Source organism: Solanum lycopersicum, chromosome 9 (genome assembly GCF_036512215.1).
Source record: "Solanum lycopersicum chromosome 9, SLM_r2.1".
NCBI lineage: Eukaryota > Viridiplantae > Streptophyta > Magnoliopsida > Solanales > Solanaceae > Solanum > Solanum lycopersicum.
The window spans coordinates 69,321,726-69,339,840 of record NC_090808.1 but is presented as its reverse complement, the minus strand read 5'-3'; the positions used below and the strand labels follow the sequence as shown (position 1 = coordinate 69,339,840).

Sequence of the window (18,115 nt, the reverse complement as noted above, 5' to 3'; positions counted from 1 at the left end):
TTTCAGAATTCAAAATTTTGGCTTAATTTTTATTTGTCTTGATAAAATATTATGTTATTATAAGTAAAAATGGAGAGTATAGAGCTAAATTGTTTTTTTTTTAATATAGAAAGATGTCATTCAATTCGAGAGAGACTGACTACATAGAAAAGTATCACACAAAATGGAGGGTCATCTTATACGCATGACGCATATCACAGTTATTTATCACCACATTAAAAACAAGGTAAATTTACCCACCAAAGTGCAAATAAATATGAAGAAATTGTTAATAAGTTTCTCTTTTTCTTGCTGGAAATTGAATTTTGATCTTCAACGATTTTATCAACTTTATTGATCATTAAATCATAATCTTTTGCGTTTTCACCAATATTGATCATATAACTAAAATTAAAAAGTGATTTTTCCTCTCTACAAAAGTCAAATAAGTAAAGTTTGCTATTAGCCCGCCATTTACATAAAAGCTCGTCAACAAAATAATATATTCAATTATTGGGTGCTAGTTAATGTTAATTCTTTTGTTTAGTTAATTTATTAGGTGTTCGATTTAGAAAAAATAAATAAATTATTTTAGCTCCGTTCAATGTACACTGAGTAGTAAAATTATCGGAATATTTTAATTATTAAAGAGTATTTAATTTGACTAAATTATTCTTTATCTCTTTTAAAAACGAGTTCGGAGGAGAATTAACCATTCAATCTTTTGTGACCAAACAAAATTTGAAAAAGAAATACACACGGAGAGAAATAATCCATCAATCAAGAACATGAAACCGTTTTATATAAAATAAGGTATGAACAGGTCGCAAACACCTTTGAGTTGTGATTTCAATTTATTATATATAACAAAAGGTTACGTCACTAATGGTAGTGGGTGGTGATTGTTGATAAAGTGATGATGAATAGAGTGGTAGTTGGTAATTGTGGACATAATAAGACAATCGATACTAGATAAGTATTTATTATAAAGTTTACGCGATTTCAAAGAGGAGATGGGATAGCTCGCAAAGGATGAGCTTTGGCTATGATGGCACCAAATTTCTCCTCCATGTTTAAGTCTTTTGGCTCAATGCATGCCTTAAGTTTCCAATTGAATGAAGTCAACATCGAGCCCAATATTAGTGGCATCCATCTCAATGCATTTATATTAGTAAAGATCGAGGATGAAAATAAAGTCATAGTGCTCCTAAATTCGTTGTCATCTTCCTACGATACTTTAGCAACAGTCATTTTACATGGTAAGGACTCTATTGAGTTGAAGAATGTCACATCAGCCCTTTTGCTTAATTAGAAGATGAGAAAAATGTCTGAAAATCTCGAACAGACTCTCATCACGGAAAGTAGAGGCAGAAGATACCAAAGGAGATCAAGTAACTATGGTAGATTCAGAGCTCGTGGAACGTCCAAGGTCCGATCAAAATCAAAGGCCAGAAATTACTACAATTGCGATCAACCAAGATACTTCAAAAGAGATTGTCCAAATCTAAAAAGGAGCAAAGGGGAAAGTAGCGGACAGAAGAATGATGACAACACAGCTGCCATGGATGGGACACACGTCGTTTCCTTGGTGATGTACCCACGCCAACGCCAGTTGAGAAGGGGTACATCCCTTATTTGCTGCCATTTCACAAATCCACTCGTACAAGATTTTGTTCTGCTCAAGATTCTCAGCCTGGAACCTTGGTAGGTGCTGCAAAAATTGACGATCTATTTGAGTCAAACATGTATTTTTTTTTCACATAGTAGCACAAATGTATATCAGTAGCCACAAATACGATTCTCAATCAACAAGGTCAAAAGGCAATACGTATGCATTAACTAACTACCATGCTCCTTATATACATTTAACGACAGAAATATACTCGCGATATATATACACAACAATTAAACATGATATTTGTATGTTTGAAACTCAAAACCATACACAAAAACTAGAAAATCTAACATGTTTGATATTCAAAACAACAATGAATACAAAGTATAGAGTTAAAAATCGAAGAGAGAATACCAACCGTGATTTCAACCTGTTTCTTAAGTTCTCCAATCTAGTAAACAGAGTTGAAACGTTGATCATTTTAAACCCTGCATTTTATAGAGTTAAAAATCGAAGAGAAAGAAGACCAACCGTGATTTCAATGGGCACACGCGTATCAATTCGGTGCTGAAATAGTCAAGGTGCACAGGAGCTGATCTACACACTATGATTATTGGAAAAAATACATCTAGAGTACATTGATCAAACATCATTATAATATAAAATAAGTTATATTTTAATGAATATTTATAGATAGATATATGATTTTCATAGAAAGTAATAAGTTCAGATAATGTTGCAATGCATAATGGTCATTACTGTGGAGTTCATAATTACATACTTATATATATTGAATGAGTTTTCTAATTTTTTTTAAAAAAAAATACTAAATTCGGAGAGAGTTAAAAAATTAGTTATGAATTCTTGACACTAATCTTGAATAGATTATTGTACATTTTAAATTATCTTTTTATATATAAATATAAAGTCTGAATACTAATAACACGACATATAGAATTATACTTAACATTTATAACTTGATAGTACAAAAGTTTAACACTTACAATATATATAGCTTTAAGCGTAGAGATAAATACTTTTTAGTTAAATATTAAAGGAGCGGTCGATCGGAGTAATATTTCATATTATGGAGTGTGACAAAGAATATGTAAGCACATACGTCATTATTAATAATAAGAGGACCATGGGGGTTGTATGAGTATTTTATTGCCATCATGATGACCTTTTTTTCTTCAAAAAATTGCATGATATTATATTATTTTAAGCTTGTTCGAGAAATTATTTATTTAACTTTATAGATGTCTTTTGTGATAATATGTAACGTAGGACTTGAGCAAATTTTGAAAGCTAAACATGCTAAAAAAAATGTCTATAGCTAAAAGAACGTATGTTTGCCTGAAACTATCATGATTCAAAAATACTTGTCCAATTAAGGAAAAAGATTGAACCAGTACATATTATGTAAGGCAATGGGGTAGAAATTGTCAGTATTTTACTCCATAGGTAAAAGTCTACAAACATAAACATGAACTTTATTATTTGAACCATAATTAAATGGCACTATAGTTTGAATTTTGAAACAGAGAAATATACTCTCTCAGTGCATATTATGCACAACACAAGAACAACAACTCAAGCAACTGCAACATCATGTAGCCTTCCATGCTGAAAGGGGCGGCGTTTCTGAATTTTTGAAAGTACTCATACCAGGTATATATCGATCACCCTGGACTGCGTTAGCTGAGGCAATGGATTCAAGTTCTGCCATGTCTTCTGATGTTAACTTTACAGACAGAGCTCCAATGTTCTGGTTGAAGTTTTCAATCTTAGTGGTGCCAGGGATGGGACACACGTCGTTTCCTTGGTGATGTACCCAAGCCAACGCTAGTTGAGAAGGAGTGCATCCCTTCTTAGCTGCCATTTGACAAATTCGCTCATACAGCTTTTTGTTATGCTCAAGATTCTCCGCCTGGAACCTTGGCAGATGCTGCAAAATTGAGGATCAATTTTAAGTCCAACCAATTGAAGACGTACTTTACTCTCCCACAATATCGCGTAGCAAGTAGAGGAAAACAAATAGTAACACTAAACAGCACAAAGGAGAGCATTGTATACCAATTAAACAAATGGCAATATATAAGGGACAATGTTAAGTTCATACTTCATGACTTTTGATTGAAAGCTTTTGTCCCTAGTAATACCATCCAGATCAAATAGCTTATTATTCGAAACTCTTTCTTCTATAAAACAAGCAAATATACTCGCAACAGAAATACATCAATGCAATTAAACATGATAGCAATATGTTTGAAATCCGGAACAACAAAGCAAACCTTTCGGTAGTCTTCATTTGACAAATCCTCAAGCAGCTTTGGACCGGAAGACAAAAAGCCCCGTCCTAGTGGACTGTATGCCACAATCCCAATTCCGAGTTCTCTGAACGATTAACAGATAGGAGAACATCAGGATCTCACACTGCTGTATACCCCAAACACGAAAACTAACAGAAAGAAGAATAGACCTGCAAGTAGGGATTATTTCTTCCTCTACATCTCTCGACCATAGAGACCATTCTAATTGTACTGCTGTTATTGGATGAACAGCATGTGCTCTTCTAATTGTTGATGCTGAAGCCTCGGATAGACCTATATATTTTATTTTACCTTCTTCGACCAGCTTCTTAAGTTCTCCAACCTGGTAAAACAGGAATCTCAAGGGAATAAGAAATGTTGACAATAATCTGAAAAAGAGAGCAGTTAATCTATTTTTCCGTTCATCTTCATATTGTTTGATTCCAGTCTCTGGATGATCATTTCTTTTATTGTTGCTTTCTTTTTCAATAAAGCAGAAAGACAGGGAATTGTCTTGCTGATTTGGACTATAAGGGCAATGATTTTGGTCTAAGCAATATAAAGAGTGTGGCTAACAAGTGCTAGATCAATTCCGAAATATTGCATTGAGATAATAAGTAAAAACATATACTCGAATACTAGCCAGAAGCTTGCATTACAGTCAAGAGCATTTGTAGATACAATATAACCACTATACAGTAATTATTTTATTAGATTTTAGCAACACTATTTCCTCAGTAGTCATCCTCCGAGTAAGATCAAATATTACATCATTTTCCAAAATACATAATAAGTACCTTCAAAGAGTCATAAATGGAAAAAAAAGAACTAACCGTGACTTCAATGGGCACACGTGTATCAATTCGGTGCTGATAGTACAAGTCTATACAGTCAACATCAAGTCGCTTTAAACTAGCCTCGCACGCTGACCTTACATAGGCTGGATTTCCATGCACTTCTCTCTTTCCTTCTGCTTTCTTTTCATCTCCTAAAACAATACCAAACTTTGTTGCTAATTCAACCCGTTCTCTCATCCCTCCCTTCAAAGCCTACATAGATACATAATAATCAGAATTGCAAGCAACAATTATTGCAAAATGGTTAAAAATTCTCAGTTGCTTATGCGATGAATGAATAAGCTTAAGAGTGTGGTTTATGGTTGATGAAGTCGATGCGAACTTTATAAAGTTCGATTCAAATCTCAGCGGAGACAAAAATTAAAAATAAAATACAAAATGATTTCATTTCATTTATCTCAGCCTAGGTCTGTAAAGTTACTCAATATTTGTGCTAATGGAAGGTAGCAACTACATGATGAAATAATCAAGGTGCACATAAGTTAACTTGAACACTTCTATAAGAAAATACAAGTTCACTACACTTTTGTTTCAGTGTACTTTATATTAAGAAAAAAACGACTTTGCAGGAAAAAAACAAGGTAAGCTCAAATAGTAAAATTAGAAATCGCGCATGATGATACAGGTTTGAAGAATCATGAAAATTCTTCTTCTTAAGGTGTAACTCGCGAGGCTTAAGCATCTGAAAGTCTGAAAGGTAGCACATTGTCAGGTGAAAACATGTAATAGTACCTCAAAGTTTCATAACAACCCCGCCGCCAACCCAAAAAAAGAAAAGTGCAAGACTTTAAACTCTGAGAACAATCATATTCTGCATATGTAAACAAATAAAAAAGTGTTCCTTCTCAAACACCAGTAATTAGCACTACTACTTAGTACTTACTCCCTCCGTCCTGTGATGTAACACTCCTTTTTTTAGTCCGTTCCAAAAATGATACTCCATTTCAATTTGTCTGCCTGGTTTTCACTTACACAAAATTTAAGAGAATAATGAAAAACTTTTGAATCTTATGATGTTAAACTAAAGATACGTAGAATGTATCAAAATGTTCTTCAATTGCGTGATCTAAACATATAAGCAATTTTAAAAACGGATTAACAAGAAAAGTAAGACAAACAAATTGAAACAGATAGTATAGCTTTATTTATTAGTAACAATTTAACTGTAAAGTTCTCATCTTGGGACGACGAGTAGCAATCACATACTTTTACCAAAACCAATAAAGGTACAACAATCATAGAATTACGTACAACCATCCTAATGCATAAACAAAAAAAAATTAAGCATTTGGGGTAAAAAAGGTTGAACATCATACTTTACCAATGAGGATTTCGTTGGTGTATGGCCCATATACATCGGAGCTATCAAGAAGAGTGACGCCGGAGTTAATGGCGTGGTGGATTAGTTCGATCATTTCGGGTTCGGGTTTGGGCGGCCCGTAAAAAGCGGACATACCCATACAACCAAGTCCTTGAACAGATACTTGAAGCCCCTCTGAACCCAACTTCATTCTTCCCACTTTTGTTCCTTCCGTCGCCATTGTTGTCCTTTCAGCCTATTTCACTCTGCTAAATGTGAAGGACTGTGGTTTAGAATTATGCGCGGCGGCTGGTAAGTAAATACTCAATTTATCATTGCACATCTAATTACCTTTAATTCGTTTTCAAATTACAAAAATAATCATCTAAATATCCTTACAATTTATGTGTCATATTACGGGTATCGAAATTGTCATTTGAAATGTTGATATGTACAAAGTTCGAGTGGTTACTTGCTATTTGAGATTAAAAGTTTGAATTTATTTATATACCATATCATGTGAAAATATATATTTTTTTTAAAAAAAAAAAAAAGAACAAGTTGTTGGATAAGAGGGATTGATTGGACGGTAAGCGTGCAAACTTAAAAATTGCAAGTTCAAATTATGTTTGGAGACATAATTTATTATTTGAAACAACAGCACGTAGCCTATATTTATGTAGCCTTCCATGCTGAAAGGGGTGGAGTTTCTGAATCTTTGTAGGTTGCCGCAGCCGAACCGTACCTATCACCCTGGACTGCATTAGCTGAAGCAATAGATTCAAGCTCTGTCATGTCTTCAGAAGTAAGCTTTATGGACAGAGCTCCAATGTTCTGGTTTAAGTTTTCAATCTTAGTGGTGCCAGGAATGGGACACACGTCGTTTCCTTGGTGATGTACCCACGCCAACGCCAGTTGAGACGGGGTGCATCCCTTCTTAGCTGCAATTTGACAAATCCTCTCATACAGTTTTTTGTTGTGCTCAAGATTCTCGCCCTGGAACCTCGGTAGATACTGCAAAATTGAAGATCAAACCATGCCCCATATTACACTAACAACACAAATGCACTGAAATTAAACATGATGCGAGTATGCTACAACTCCAAGACGAACAATAAACACAAGCTAACCTTTCGGAAATCTTCATTTGAGCAGTCCTCAAGCAGCTTTGGACCGGATGATAAAAAGCCACGCCCTAGTGGACTGTATGCTACAATCCCGATTCCAAGTTCTCTAAACAGTTCACACATAGGCGTACATCAGGAGCTCGAATTGCAATAGAGCCAAACACGAAAAATTAACAGAAAAAAGAAAGTACCTGCAAGTAGGGACTATGTCTTCCTCTACATCTCTTGACCATAGAGACCATTCTAATTGAACCGCTGTTATTGGATGAACTGCATGTGCTCTTCTAATTGTTGATGCTGAAGCCTCTGATAGACCTATATATTTAATTTTACCCTCTTCAACCAGCTTCTTAAGTTCTCCAACCTAGTAAAACAAGACATTCAAAGGGGAAAAAAATGATGATCATTAACCATTTGAACAAAGATGGGAAAAAATTAAACAATATAAGCACTTCACTTAATTGGTGCGCGGCTGAAATGTATTGGTCTATGCCAATACTCTCTAAAGGTTACCCATGCATTATATCAGAGGTAACGGCTTCTCATTTTAAATTCTTTTAATGGTTCATCAAGCTTAGAGATGTAAACTAGAAGTCGGAAAAGTCTAAATTAGAGTGCAGTTGCATCTAATTTTGTCTTAACTTCATATTGCTTCTTCCCATCTCTGGAGGATCAATTCTTCTCCTTTTTTTGTCTGTGTAGAAAGCCATTTGGATTATAATCGCGGCGATTGTACCATAAACATATACAGAGACTGGCTTTCAACAACTAGATCGACCCCAAAATTATTGCGTATGTTGATCAGAACTGAAGCCATTTAGTGTTTGTAAAATATATATTGTATCCAAACAAGTCAATCATTTAAAATCATGGATAGGAATTGTATCCAAACAAGTCAATCATTTAACATCATGGATAGGAAAATGTTCGTAACATTCATTTTATAGAGTTGTGATATAGAGAACCAACCGTTACTTCAATGGGCACGCGTGTATCAATCCGGTGCTGGTAGTACAAGTCTATGCAGTCAACATCAAGTCGCTTTAAGCTAGCCTCGCATGCTGCCCTTACATAGGCTGGCTCTCCGCGCACTTGCATTTTTCCTTCTGCAAAACTTACAGCAAATTTTGTTGCTAACTCAACTCGTTCCCTCATCCCGCCCATCAGAGCCTGCATAAATACAATGATCATTGATTATCATATAACCTTGAGGACCAACAGACTCTCAACCAACCCAAGAACCGACAGCCACGCTCTTAGCAACTGACCATGACTCTCATCATTTGAAAAAAGAATTAAAAAATTACATAGAGACCCTCTTCTTTACCCTGTAAAAGGAGCCTCATCCCTACAAACAAGGACATCAATCATCAATTATTCACTGCAACTACTACATAACACTCACTAAAGCTCTTTCTTTCATTACTTGTATTCTTGTTCTTAGACTTGGCTGACTTTGTATCGACAAGAGGTTTCTTTTCTTTTTCGACTGGACAGTGGTTCAACAATAAAACAATTCTGTCTCTGAGCTTTCCGTTTTCTGTCATTTCACTTCGATTCTCGCTACATTTGCCCTTATCCTGACCTCGATAGATTTTAGCATCTAAATAATCAGATTATTTAGCATATTAAGAATGAAATTGTTGGAACTAGCTATTACAAGTAAAGATAAACTCTGCATACTAGCACTGACTTCATTGGAACCTTCAAATTTCAAGCACCCAGGGAAAACCATCCCGAACACCCAGGGAGGACCTAGTAAAGAACCTATGGACTCATCCGAACCCAATAGCTTTGGCTTAGACCATCTATATGCGTTAAAAAGCTCAATAAATTAGTACAAGTAATAGATTTTTGAACCACTAAATTAGACGGCAAATGATAAAATTTTGGTGCGAACCCATTAAGTTTCAAATTTTGAATTCGCCTTTCTCAACACCTAAGTTGCTCAGACTCTTCACTTTTGGTGCCGCATGGGTGAAAGTGAGGGATCTGTGTCCGATTCGGTCAACCGATTTTGGGTATTTTGACCAAAATCGATGGGGAAAGTCTGGACAATTTTAATGATTTTTGTAATCAATACAAAAGCTAAGGTGAAATTGAAGGAAATGGAATACCTTTTATATAGAAATTTCGATATCCCTCCTTTTCCTTTGATCTCCTTCCTGGATTCTCCTCAAGTTCTCCACATAATATCTCATAATTTAGGTTTTATAGCTCTATTTTTTAAATATTCTAATTATTTTTAGGCGAGTCCCCGCACTCATATGGATCCATATTCCTGAATCTTAAAAATTAGATCGATCATGATGAATCCGACCTTTAGATCCACACACGTATCGGACACCCGCACCTGAGTCCGAGCAACTTAGGTCAACACCTCCAAAAGATATACATGTTTTGAAGAACCATGAACAACATTTCTTGCTAAGGTCCACCTCAAAGGAGCTAAAACGTGTAAAGAATAGCACCAAATCCAACCCAATTCAACCTAAAACAAAAAGTAGAGTCTTTTCTTTTTTATTGATAACCATGGTGTCTTAGCTGAACCTTAAACCTCATGTTCTCGACTCATTTAACAGATCCCTAGGCTACAAGGATGCGAAAAGTGCAAGCCTTTTAAGCTTTATGAACCAGCACATTTGCATATGTTACAACAATTCCAGCTCAAACACCAAGATTCCAAAATCAACAAGCATAGCGTACAATAATCAATGCATAAAAGGCAGAGAAAATCCCAAAAATTAAGAAGTTAAGTACCTTGCCGAGGAGGATTTCATTAGTGTGGGGCCCATATACATCGGAAGTATCGAGAAATGTGACGCCGGAGTTAATGGCGTGGTGGATGAGTTGGACCATATCGGAATCGGGTTTGGGAGGCCCGTAAAAAGCGGACATACCCATACAACCAAGTCCTTGAGCAGATACTTCAAGACCCTCTGAACCCAATTTGATTCTTCCCACTTTTGTTCCCTCTGCCGCCATTGTTGTGATTCAGCTTAAGCTTACTACTCTGCAAATATGCACATAATTGAGCAAGTGGATATTGTTTTGTATATATAGAGGTTGCTAATTAGATATGGTATTGACAAATGACAAACACCAAAGTTGTGGTTATGTGTTAATCTTTCATTCGGAAAGTTCGAATCCCGAATATAAAATTGTTTTTATAAATTTGTGTAAATTTAAATTATTGTGTAGGATTGAATTCTGGATATGAAATCGTTTATATAACTTTACGTGAATTTGAATATTTATGTTCGTTCTAATCTTGTATATGAAATAACTTTTATGCAAATTTAAATTAGTATGTATATTTGAACTTTGAATCTCGGCTATGGAATCATTTTTGTAACTTTGTGCAAATTTGAATCAGTATGGATATGAAATCGCTTTTGTAAATTTTTTGCAAAGTACGTATATTTGAACTTTGAATATGAAATCACTTCGTAACTTTGTACAAATCTAAATTAGTTATGTTCGAATTTTGCATGTGAAATTGTTTCTGTAACTTTATGCAAATCTGAATTTAGTAAAAGTTACATATAGAAAATCGAATAACTAACAGAAATATAACTAATTTATGCATAACTAAATAGAAAGCCAATAGATATCAATATTTTACTCCATAGGAAAAAGTCCACAAACAGAGAATTGATTTTATTATTTGAACCATCAGTAAGTGGCACAATAGTTTTGAAACAGGAAAAAAGAAACCTCATTACATACAGTGCACAACACAAGAACAACTCTATATTTATGTAGCCTTCCATGCTGAAATAGGAGGAGTTTCTGAATCTTTGTAGGTTGCTGCAGCCGAACCGTACCTATCACCCTGGACTGCATTAGCTGAAGCAATAGATTCAAGCTCTGCCATGTCTTCTGATGTTAGCTTTATGGACAGAGCTCCAATGTTCTGATTGAAATTTTCAATCTTAGTGGTGCCCGGGATGGGACACACGTCGTTTCCTTGGTGATGTACCCACGCCAACGCCAGTTGAGACGGGGTGCATCCCTTCTTAGTTGCCAATTCACAAATCCTCTCGTACAATTTTTTGTTATGCTCAAGATTCTCGCCCTGAAACCTCGGTAGATGCTGCAAAGTTGGAGATCTTTTCAAGTCAAATGCACTGCAATTAAACATAATGTGAACATATTGGACCTCAAAACAAACAATAAATATAATCTGAACCTTTCGGAAATCTTCATTTGTCAAGTCCTCAACCAGCTTTGGACCGGATGACAAAAAGCCCCGGCCTAGTGGACTGTATGCTACAATCCCAATTCCGAGTTCTCTGAACAGTTAACAGACGGGAAAAATCAGGATCTCACATTGGTATAAACCTCAAACACAAAAAAAACTAACAGAAAGAAGAAAAAAAGTACCTGCAAGTAGGGATTATTTCTTCCTCTACATCTCTCGACCATAGTGACCATTCTAATTGTACTGCTGTTATTGGATGAACAGCGTGTGCTCTTCTAATTGTTGATGCTGAAGCCTCTGATAGACCTATATATTTTATTTTACCCTCTTCAACCAGCTTCTTAAGTTCTCCAACCTAGTAGATCAAGAATTGCACAGTAATAAAACATGCTGATAGTGTAATTTTTTATGCAGCATTGAGTGTTCGTAAAGATTTGACAAGAGTTATCAATGGAAACAGAGAAACCAACCGTTACTTCAATGGGCACGCGTGTATCAATCCGGTGCTGGTAGTACAAGTCTATGCAATCAACATCAAGTCGCTTTAAGCTAGCCTCGCATGCTGCCCTTACATATTCTGGCTCTCCACGTACTTCTATCTTTCCATCTGCAAAATGTATACCAAATTTTGTTGCTAACTCGACTCGTTCCCTCATTCCTCCCTTCAAAGCCTGTATTAGAATTTTAGCAGCTCAGTATTTACTTTCACCTTATTACTTCATGTTCGATTCGGTACAACCATAACTTAAAAGAATTGACAAATTGATACCTTGCCAAGGAGGATTTCATTAGTGTAAGGCCCATAACTATTTGAAGTATCGAAAAATGTTATGCCGGAGTTAATGGCATGGTGTATTAGTTCAATCATATCGGGTTCGGGTTTGGGCGGACCGTAGAAATCGGACATACCCAGACAACCAAGTCCTTGAACAGATACTTCAAGTCCCTCTGAACCCAATTTGATTCTTTTCACATTCTTTCCCTCTTTCGTCATTGTTGTCGTTCAGTTAAAAAATTCGAAGAAGTGTTTCTATATATAAACACTAATATAACTTTGATTTATTATACGTAAGCACATGCGTTTTATTAATTATATGTAAGCACGTGCGTCACTAATATGTTTCATTCTCTATTAATGCTAAGAAAATTTATATTCTAGTTTATGACTTTTCATGTTTCCATTTAATATAATTATGAGTCATTTTAGGCATGTCAATAGGACGTGAGTGATGCCAAGTAACAAAGTGTGAAAGGCTGATCATAGATGGTACGCGGAGTTATAGGAAGTAAACTGAAAAGGTATTAAGATTACATGATTAGATAAGACATAACGTGACTTCATATCGATAATTAAAATACAAAGTGATACCTTACCAAGGAGGATTTCGTTAGTGTGTGGCCCATAACTGTTGGAAGTATCGAGAAATGTAACGCCAGAGTTAACGGCATGGTGAATGAGTTGGATCATATCGGGTTCGGGTTTGGGCGACCCGTAATAAGCGGACATACCCATACAACCAAGTCCTTGAACAGATACTTCAAGTCCTTCTGAACCTAATTTGATTCTTCTCACATTTTTTCCCTCTTTCGTCATTATTGTGATTTATCTTAATTCGAAGAAGTGTTTCTATATATAAACACAAACGTAACTTTATTATATGTAAGCAAACACGTCACTAACGATGATGTGTTTCATTTTCTCTATTGCTAAGAATTTTCTTAATTAAACTAGAAGACCTTGTGACTATGAATTCAATAAACACTAGATAAATTATTGGATTAGTTACAATTTAAATTAATAATATACTAGTCATTGACTTTTCATTTATCCATTCTATGAATTTATTAATTAGTGGGCATCGGAAGAGGAGGTACGCTAACATTCAAACAATGAGGTGTGAGAGGCAGGTTGTAGGTGGATACGTGGAGGGATAGAAGTAGGTTAATTAGAAAAAGTAATTAAACAATATATGGTTCATTTTTATATTATCGAGTACCTAACTTTAGATAAAAGGAACGTAAATTATATATTAGAATTAAAAAAGAATAATAGTAAGAACATAGTATTGTTTTACGTTGCGTAGATTGTTGTGTAGCACTATTCATATTCATATCCTTGTACTTGTAGCCATATGTATCATATTATTTTGTTAGTGTTTTTTTCTTGTAAACTTTACTTTGCTTTGTTACCTATTGTTTTATTCTCTTCCTTGTTAATTTATTCTTGTACTTGAGTTTGATGTACTTAAACCGAGAATATTTTAGAAATAATTTTTATTTCGTGAACAAGATAATGATAAAATATGTATCTATTACTTTACCTTCTTTAAACCCATAGTAAAATTTTACTGAATATATTATTATTATTATAATTCAACCAACGGAAAAAACAAATACAAAAAACTCCCGTAAAATATAATCAAACAAAATAGTAATAACCGAAGATTTGATTTTCAACTTTATAATTCACAAACTCTAAAAAAATATCAAGTGAAATGTAATGTCTAAACATAACTTCTAATTTTCAAAAACTTTTTTGTTCTAAAGCTTCAACCAAATACCCCTCACACGTCATTCATAGACATCACAAGGTACAACATATTTAGCATTATGTACAACTATCCTATTGCATAAAACTCAAAAAAAAATTAATACCTTGCAAAGGAGGATCTCGTTAGTGTGGGGCCCATATACATCGGAAGTATCGAGAAGGGTGACGCCGGAGTTAACGGCGTGATGAATGAGTTGGATCATATCGGATTCGGGTTTGGGTGGCCCGTAAACTGCGGACATACCCATACAACCAAGTCCTTGAGCAGATACTTCAAGTCCCTCTGAGCCCAATTTGATTCTTCCCACATTTTTCAACATTGTTGTGATTCAGCTTAAAGCTTATTACCATGCAAATATGATATATATATATATATATAGATATATAAAGCAAGTGGACAAATGATATACCATCAACATTGTGGCCGAGTGTTTGACTTTCATCGAGAAAATTACGAATTCTGAATATGAAATTATTTTTATAAACTTTGATTAGTTTATATGAAATCTTACTTATACCTTTGTTGTAATGGTTGGATTTGAATATGAAATTGTTTTTATAATTTTGTACAAATTTGAATTAGTATTTATGTTTTAATTCTGAATATGGGATTGATTTTATAACTTGGTACAAATATTAATTAGTATGTCCATTCGAACTCTCGTATGTGTAATTTTGTGCAAATATAAATTAGTATTGTAAGTTTGAATTCTAATATACACCACCGAGTTTATTTTTATTTTAATTAATATTCTTACGACAAGTAAAACAAGGTCTATCCTCTTTGCTTGTACAATTATTTTTGTTCCTACTAATATTTTTTATGTTTAACTAGACATTATTTCGTAATGATTTTGTTTTTTAAAAAAATATGTGATATATTTAATCTTAAATTTATATCCGAAAAAAGTTGATCCAACCAAATAGTTCCAAAGTGTAAGCCAAACCGAATTTATTATAGTTATTTCGATAAGCCGGATTATATTAATTTAAATTGAATAATCTTTATTACTCGAGAAATAAAAAAACAAATAGAAGGAGCTAACATGAATTATAATCAAACGGAGTAAATTTACATTAATAATAATATACGTTATTGTTTCCTTGGAAACTTTCTTGTAATAAATATAGATCTAATCGAATTATTCGTGAAACTCCAAGTTATCCTTTATATACTCCGCCCATTCTAATTTGAATTCTATTTTAATTCAACATAATTTTTTAAAAAAATATATAATTTTATAAATTAAGAACATTCTAAATATATGAAGAAAAAAATAATTTTAATTAAAACTATCACATGAAATAAAATTGACGAGTTATGGAAAAGAAAGGATACATTTGAATATCAAAAAAAGAAAAACTTTTTCAAGTATGTGGGGTTGTGACTTTGTTGCGTTCTTTGTGATTTATCGATTTCTATCTCGAGTTAGTTTGACTTGACACTGAATTTAAAAAAGAACGGTTTTTAAAATTTCTAATTTAAAGTAAGGAATAGATATTTGTGTGGCTATAAAATATTTTATTAAGATAATATAGACTTTTTAAAGTTAAATTGTTATATGATATAAAAATATGTCGTTCTTTTTTTAGACCAACTAAACAAGAAAGTGAGTCATAAATTGAGACATAGGAGGTAGTAGATATTGCTTGTTTCTTGGATGAACTTTGAAGAAAATGAGTTAAAAAAAAAAGGTTTCCTTTGTGTTTAGCTGATTACTTTTTGCATATATTTAGTTTAATTGAAAGGAAAATTGTGTTTTTCAGTGGACTCAAGATTGGTTAAATAAAGATATTTAATGAGATTATCTTTCAAATAGAATTATTTTTCTTATCCGACCTACTAAATGAGTGGTAACTTCTATACATTGATCGACAATGTAGAGAATTATTAAAGATAGCCATTTAGTTTATTAAGGTAGGTATATCAACTTATAACATGAAAAACAAGACAATCAACTTACTTTCATACATTTTCATTGTATAATTAAAAATTAAATCTCAAATACTAATTTTTGATGATACTAAAGATTTTGGTATTGGCCATTCTGAATTCTGATGCATGTTTGTGTTTTATTACCAGGTGGTTGAAGTGGGAGAGTTGTCGGAAATATTTCAGTAGAAAGGTCATGAGGTCCCAAGAGGTCTACCAAATTGGGAAGAGCTCTCAAATGTATTGCTTTATTTACGGAAATAAAGTTATCTAGTACTTGTTGTTAATAGAAGGTAGTAAAGTATCATGTTGAATTAGTCGAGGTACATGAAAATTGATTTAAATATCATATTTATTTTTTTAAAAAAAAATGTATCGTTTTAACTTTGTATAGTCATTGTGCACAGAGTTTTTTCGTTCTTGTTACTGGTGGAAGGTATACACTACAACAAAAATAACTTTCAGCAACAATAAATATTGATACTAATATAGAGTGCTAAAATTTTTACTGACATTAGTTAAGTGTCATTAGAATTAATATCGCTAAAGGATTTAGGAACATATGCAAAAATTGTTAATTGCCATTAAAAATACATATTTAGAGACAATTAAGAATTAATTGTTGCTAATAATCATTTTTGACATTGTGATAATGGGTATTGTGTTTAATTAGTCGAGTTGTGCATAACATGATCAGGACATCATCGAAAGCTTTATTTGCAGTCATAGTGGATAGAGTTATTTAGTTCTTGCTGTTAGTGAAAGGTAATAGATATGTTATTGAATTAGTCGAGGGGCGTAAAACTGATTTAGTTCATAAAAAAATATTGCTTTTATATTGTCAGGGTTTCAGATATTTGTGACATTGATCTTGGTAATGCTGCACTCAGAAAACTAGAGGTAAATGTCATTAAATTGCACAGGTTCATCTAGAAAAGCTTACTCTTTTTGAGCAAAATTACAACAACCACCTCAACCAATATCAACACCAACAATGAGTGTGAAAATGGTGTGATTGATGATGGTACATGATCTTCATTGATTGTCTTTGCCTTTTTTTCCTTCCTGTTTGTCTAGTTTTTATGCTAAAGTGTTGATTTGATGTAGTAACATGTACCAAGTCAGTCAATTTCTGCCTTTTTTCTGGATTACTTGGTTTGTGTCTTATCCATGTCCCCCCTTATTACCTACTGGTTAATGCTATTTCACACAAATGTGTTTGAGATTTAATTTGTCTAGTATATAATATTACGTCATCAATTTTTTTGATTCAACTTTTTATAAAAAAAATATTGTGATCTAGAAATAGAAATAACATATTAAGTGTGATTCCACAAAAATGAGGTCCGAAAAGGGTAAAGCATACGCAAATTTTATTATTATCTTAGAAGTAAAGAGACTGTTCCGATAAATCCTTATCTCAAGAAAAATATATCCACCAAAGCAGGAATTGCACTAGCCTAGAATGATGGCTATATATAAATCACTTTATTAAAAGTGTGTCACGTAAATTAACACAAACGGAGCAGAGGTTTGGGAAATTGGTTGTAAATTTTGACTCTTGAGTGGTTGTCTTGCATGAGTAGCATCTTGGGTGGTATGCCTCAAATGTTTGTATAGTATAACATGTTGAAGTACTATTGCTATAGTAAGATACACTATTATGTGTTTGGCTGCTTCTTTTGTTGTAGCTTTTAGGATTTCACTGTTGAGAAACTCCAACATTGCCTTGAGAAAAGTCAAATATGGCAATAAAAATTAGTACTTTTTTTTAAGGCTTAGGAATAAGTTAAAATTTTACTGTTTTTGTATGCTTTGGCTTTTAGAATTGGTAGACTTTTTGGCTGTTTGAATCGATTTTTTTTATCGTAAAACTCTCTATTTTTACAAAATAGGAGTAATTCAAACTCAACTATGTCGTTTACAGTTAAGGCTAAGACTAATTCATATGTTATTATATCCTCAAATTCAATAATATTCTCGTTTAATCGAGAGTCTCTCTATAACAATTTGTACTATCCTCAAACTCAACAACCTCATTTTATTTTTAGTGTTTTTTTTAGCAAACCTAGACATCTAAAGCCAACAAACAATACAACATGAAAAATCATTATCACAAAAAGACAATAAATTAAACACAAACCTTCCAGTCAAAATTCGTCTTTCTCTAGCAAAAAGGAATTTAATGGTAAATTTTATCTTTAGCAAAACCACCAAGTTTTTTTAAATGATATAGA

At 33.5% G+C, this 18,115-nt stretch overlaps 3 protein-coding genes and 1 long non-coding RNA gene across 6 annotated transcripts; all 4 read right to left on the bottom strand.

Moving 5' to 3' along the window:
• Positions 1 to 1,118: 1,118 nt before the first annotated feature.
• On the bottom strand, positions 1,119 to 2,104 carry LOC112942114 (uncharacterized). Its single transcript, XR_003248062.2, has 2 exons — positions 2,013 to 2,104; positions 1,119 to 1,690 (listed from the first exon to the last, which is right to left on the bottom strand). It is a non-coding gene; the product is annotated as an uncharacterized lncRNA (long non-coding RNA).
• A 926-nt stretch (positions 2,105 to 3,030) lies between these two features.
• On the bottom strand, positions 3,031 to 6,521 carry LOC101266267 (auxin-induced protein PCNT115). The gene is made up of 5 exons (XM_004247968.5): positions 6,080 to 6,521; positions 4,740 to 4,955; positions 4,077 to 4,249; positions 3,889 to 3,991; positions 3,031 to 3,542 (listed from the first exon to the last, which is right to left on the bottom strand). The coding sequence occupies exons 1-5, from the start codon at positions 6,302 to 6,304 to the stop codon at positions 3,204 to 3,206; spliced, it is 1,056 nt and encodes a 351-aa protein (XP_004248016.1). The 5' UTR covers positions 6,305 to 6,521; the 3' UTR covers positions 3,031 to 3,203.
• Positions 6,522 to 6,645: 124 nt separating this feature from the next.
• On the bottom strand, positions 6,646 to 10,389 carry LOC104649444 (aldo-keto reductase 2). Its single transcript, XM_010328643.4, has 5 exons — positions 9,951 to 10,389; positions 8,160 to 8,360; positions 7,382 to 7,554; positions 7,194 to 7,296; positions 6,646 to 7,077 (listed from the first exon to the last, which is right to left on the bottom strand). Exons 1-5 carry the CDS (start codon positions 10,173 to 10,175, stop codon positions 6,739 to 6,741), a joined length of 1,041 nt encoding a protein of 346 aa, XP_010326945.1. The 5' UTR covers positions 10,176 to 10,389; the 3' UTR covers positions 6,646 to 6,738.
• A 426-nt stretch (positions 10,390 to 10,815) lies between these two features.
• LOC101250055 (aldo-keto reductases superfamily protein) lies at positions 10,816 to 12,997 on the bottom strand. Of its 3 annotated transcripts, none has more exons than NM_001346125.1 (5): positions 12,164 to 12,399; positions 11,865 to 12,065; positions 11,577 to 11,749; positions 11,383 to 11,485; positions 10,816 to 11,286 (listed from the first exon to the last, which is right to left on the bottom strand). In NM_001346125.1, the coding sequence occupies exons 1-5, from the start codon at positions 12,386 to 12,388 to the stop codon at positions 10,948 to 10,950; spliced, it is 1,041 nt and encodes a 346-aa protein (NP_001333054.1). In that variant the 5' UTR covers positions 12,389 to 12,399; the 3' UTR covers positions 10,816 to 10,947. The 3 variants fall into 3 exon arrangements, with proteins under 3 accessions (NP_001333054.1, XP_025888477.1, XP_010326948.1); XM_026032692.2 differs by lacking the exon at positions 12,164 to 12,399 and adding an exon at positions 12,769 to 12,997 and having other exon boundaries at positions 10,830 to 11,286; XM_010328646.4 differs by lacking the exon at positions 12,164 to 12,399 and adding an exon at positions 12,764 to 12,993 and having other exon boundaries at positions 10,830 to 11,286.
• Positions 12,998 to 18,115: the final 5,118 nt, after the last annotated feature.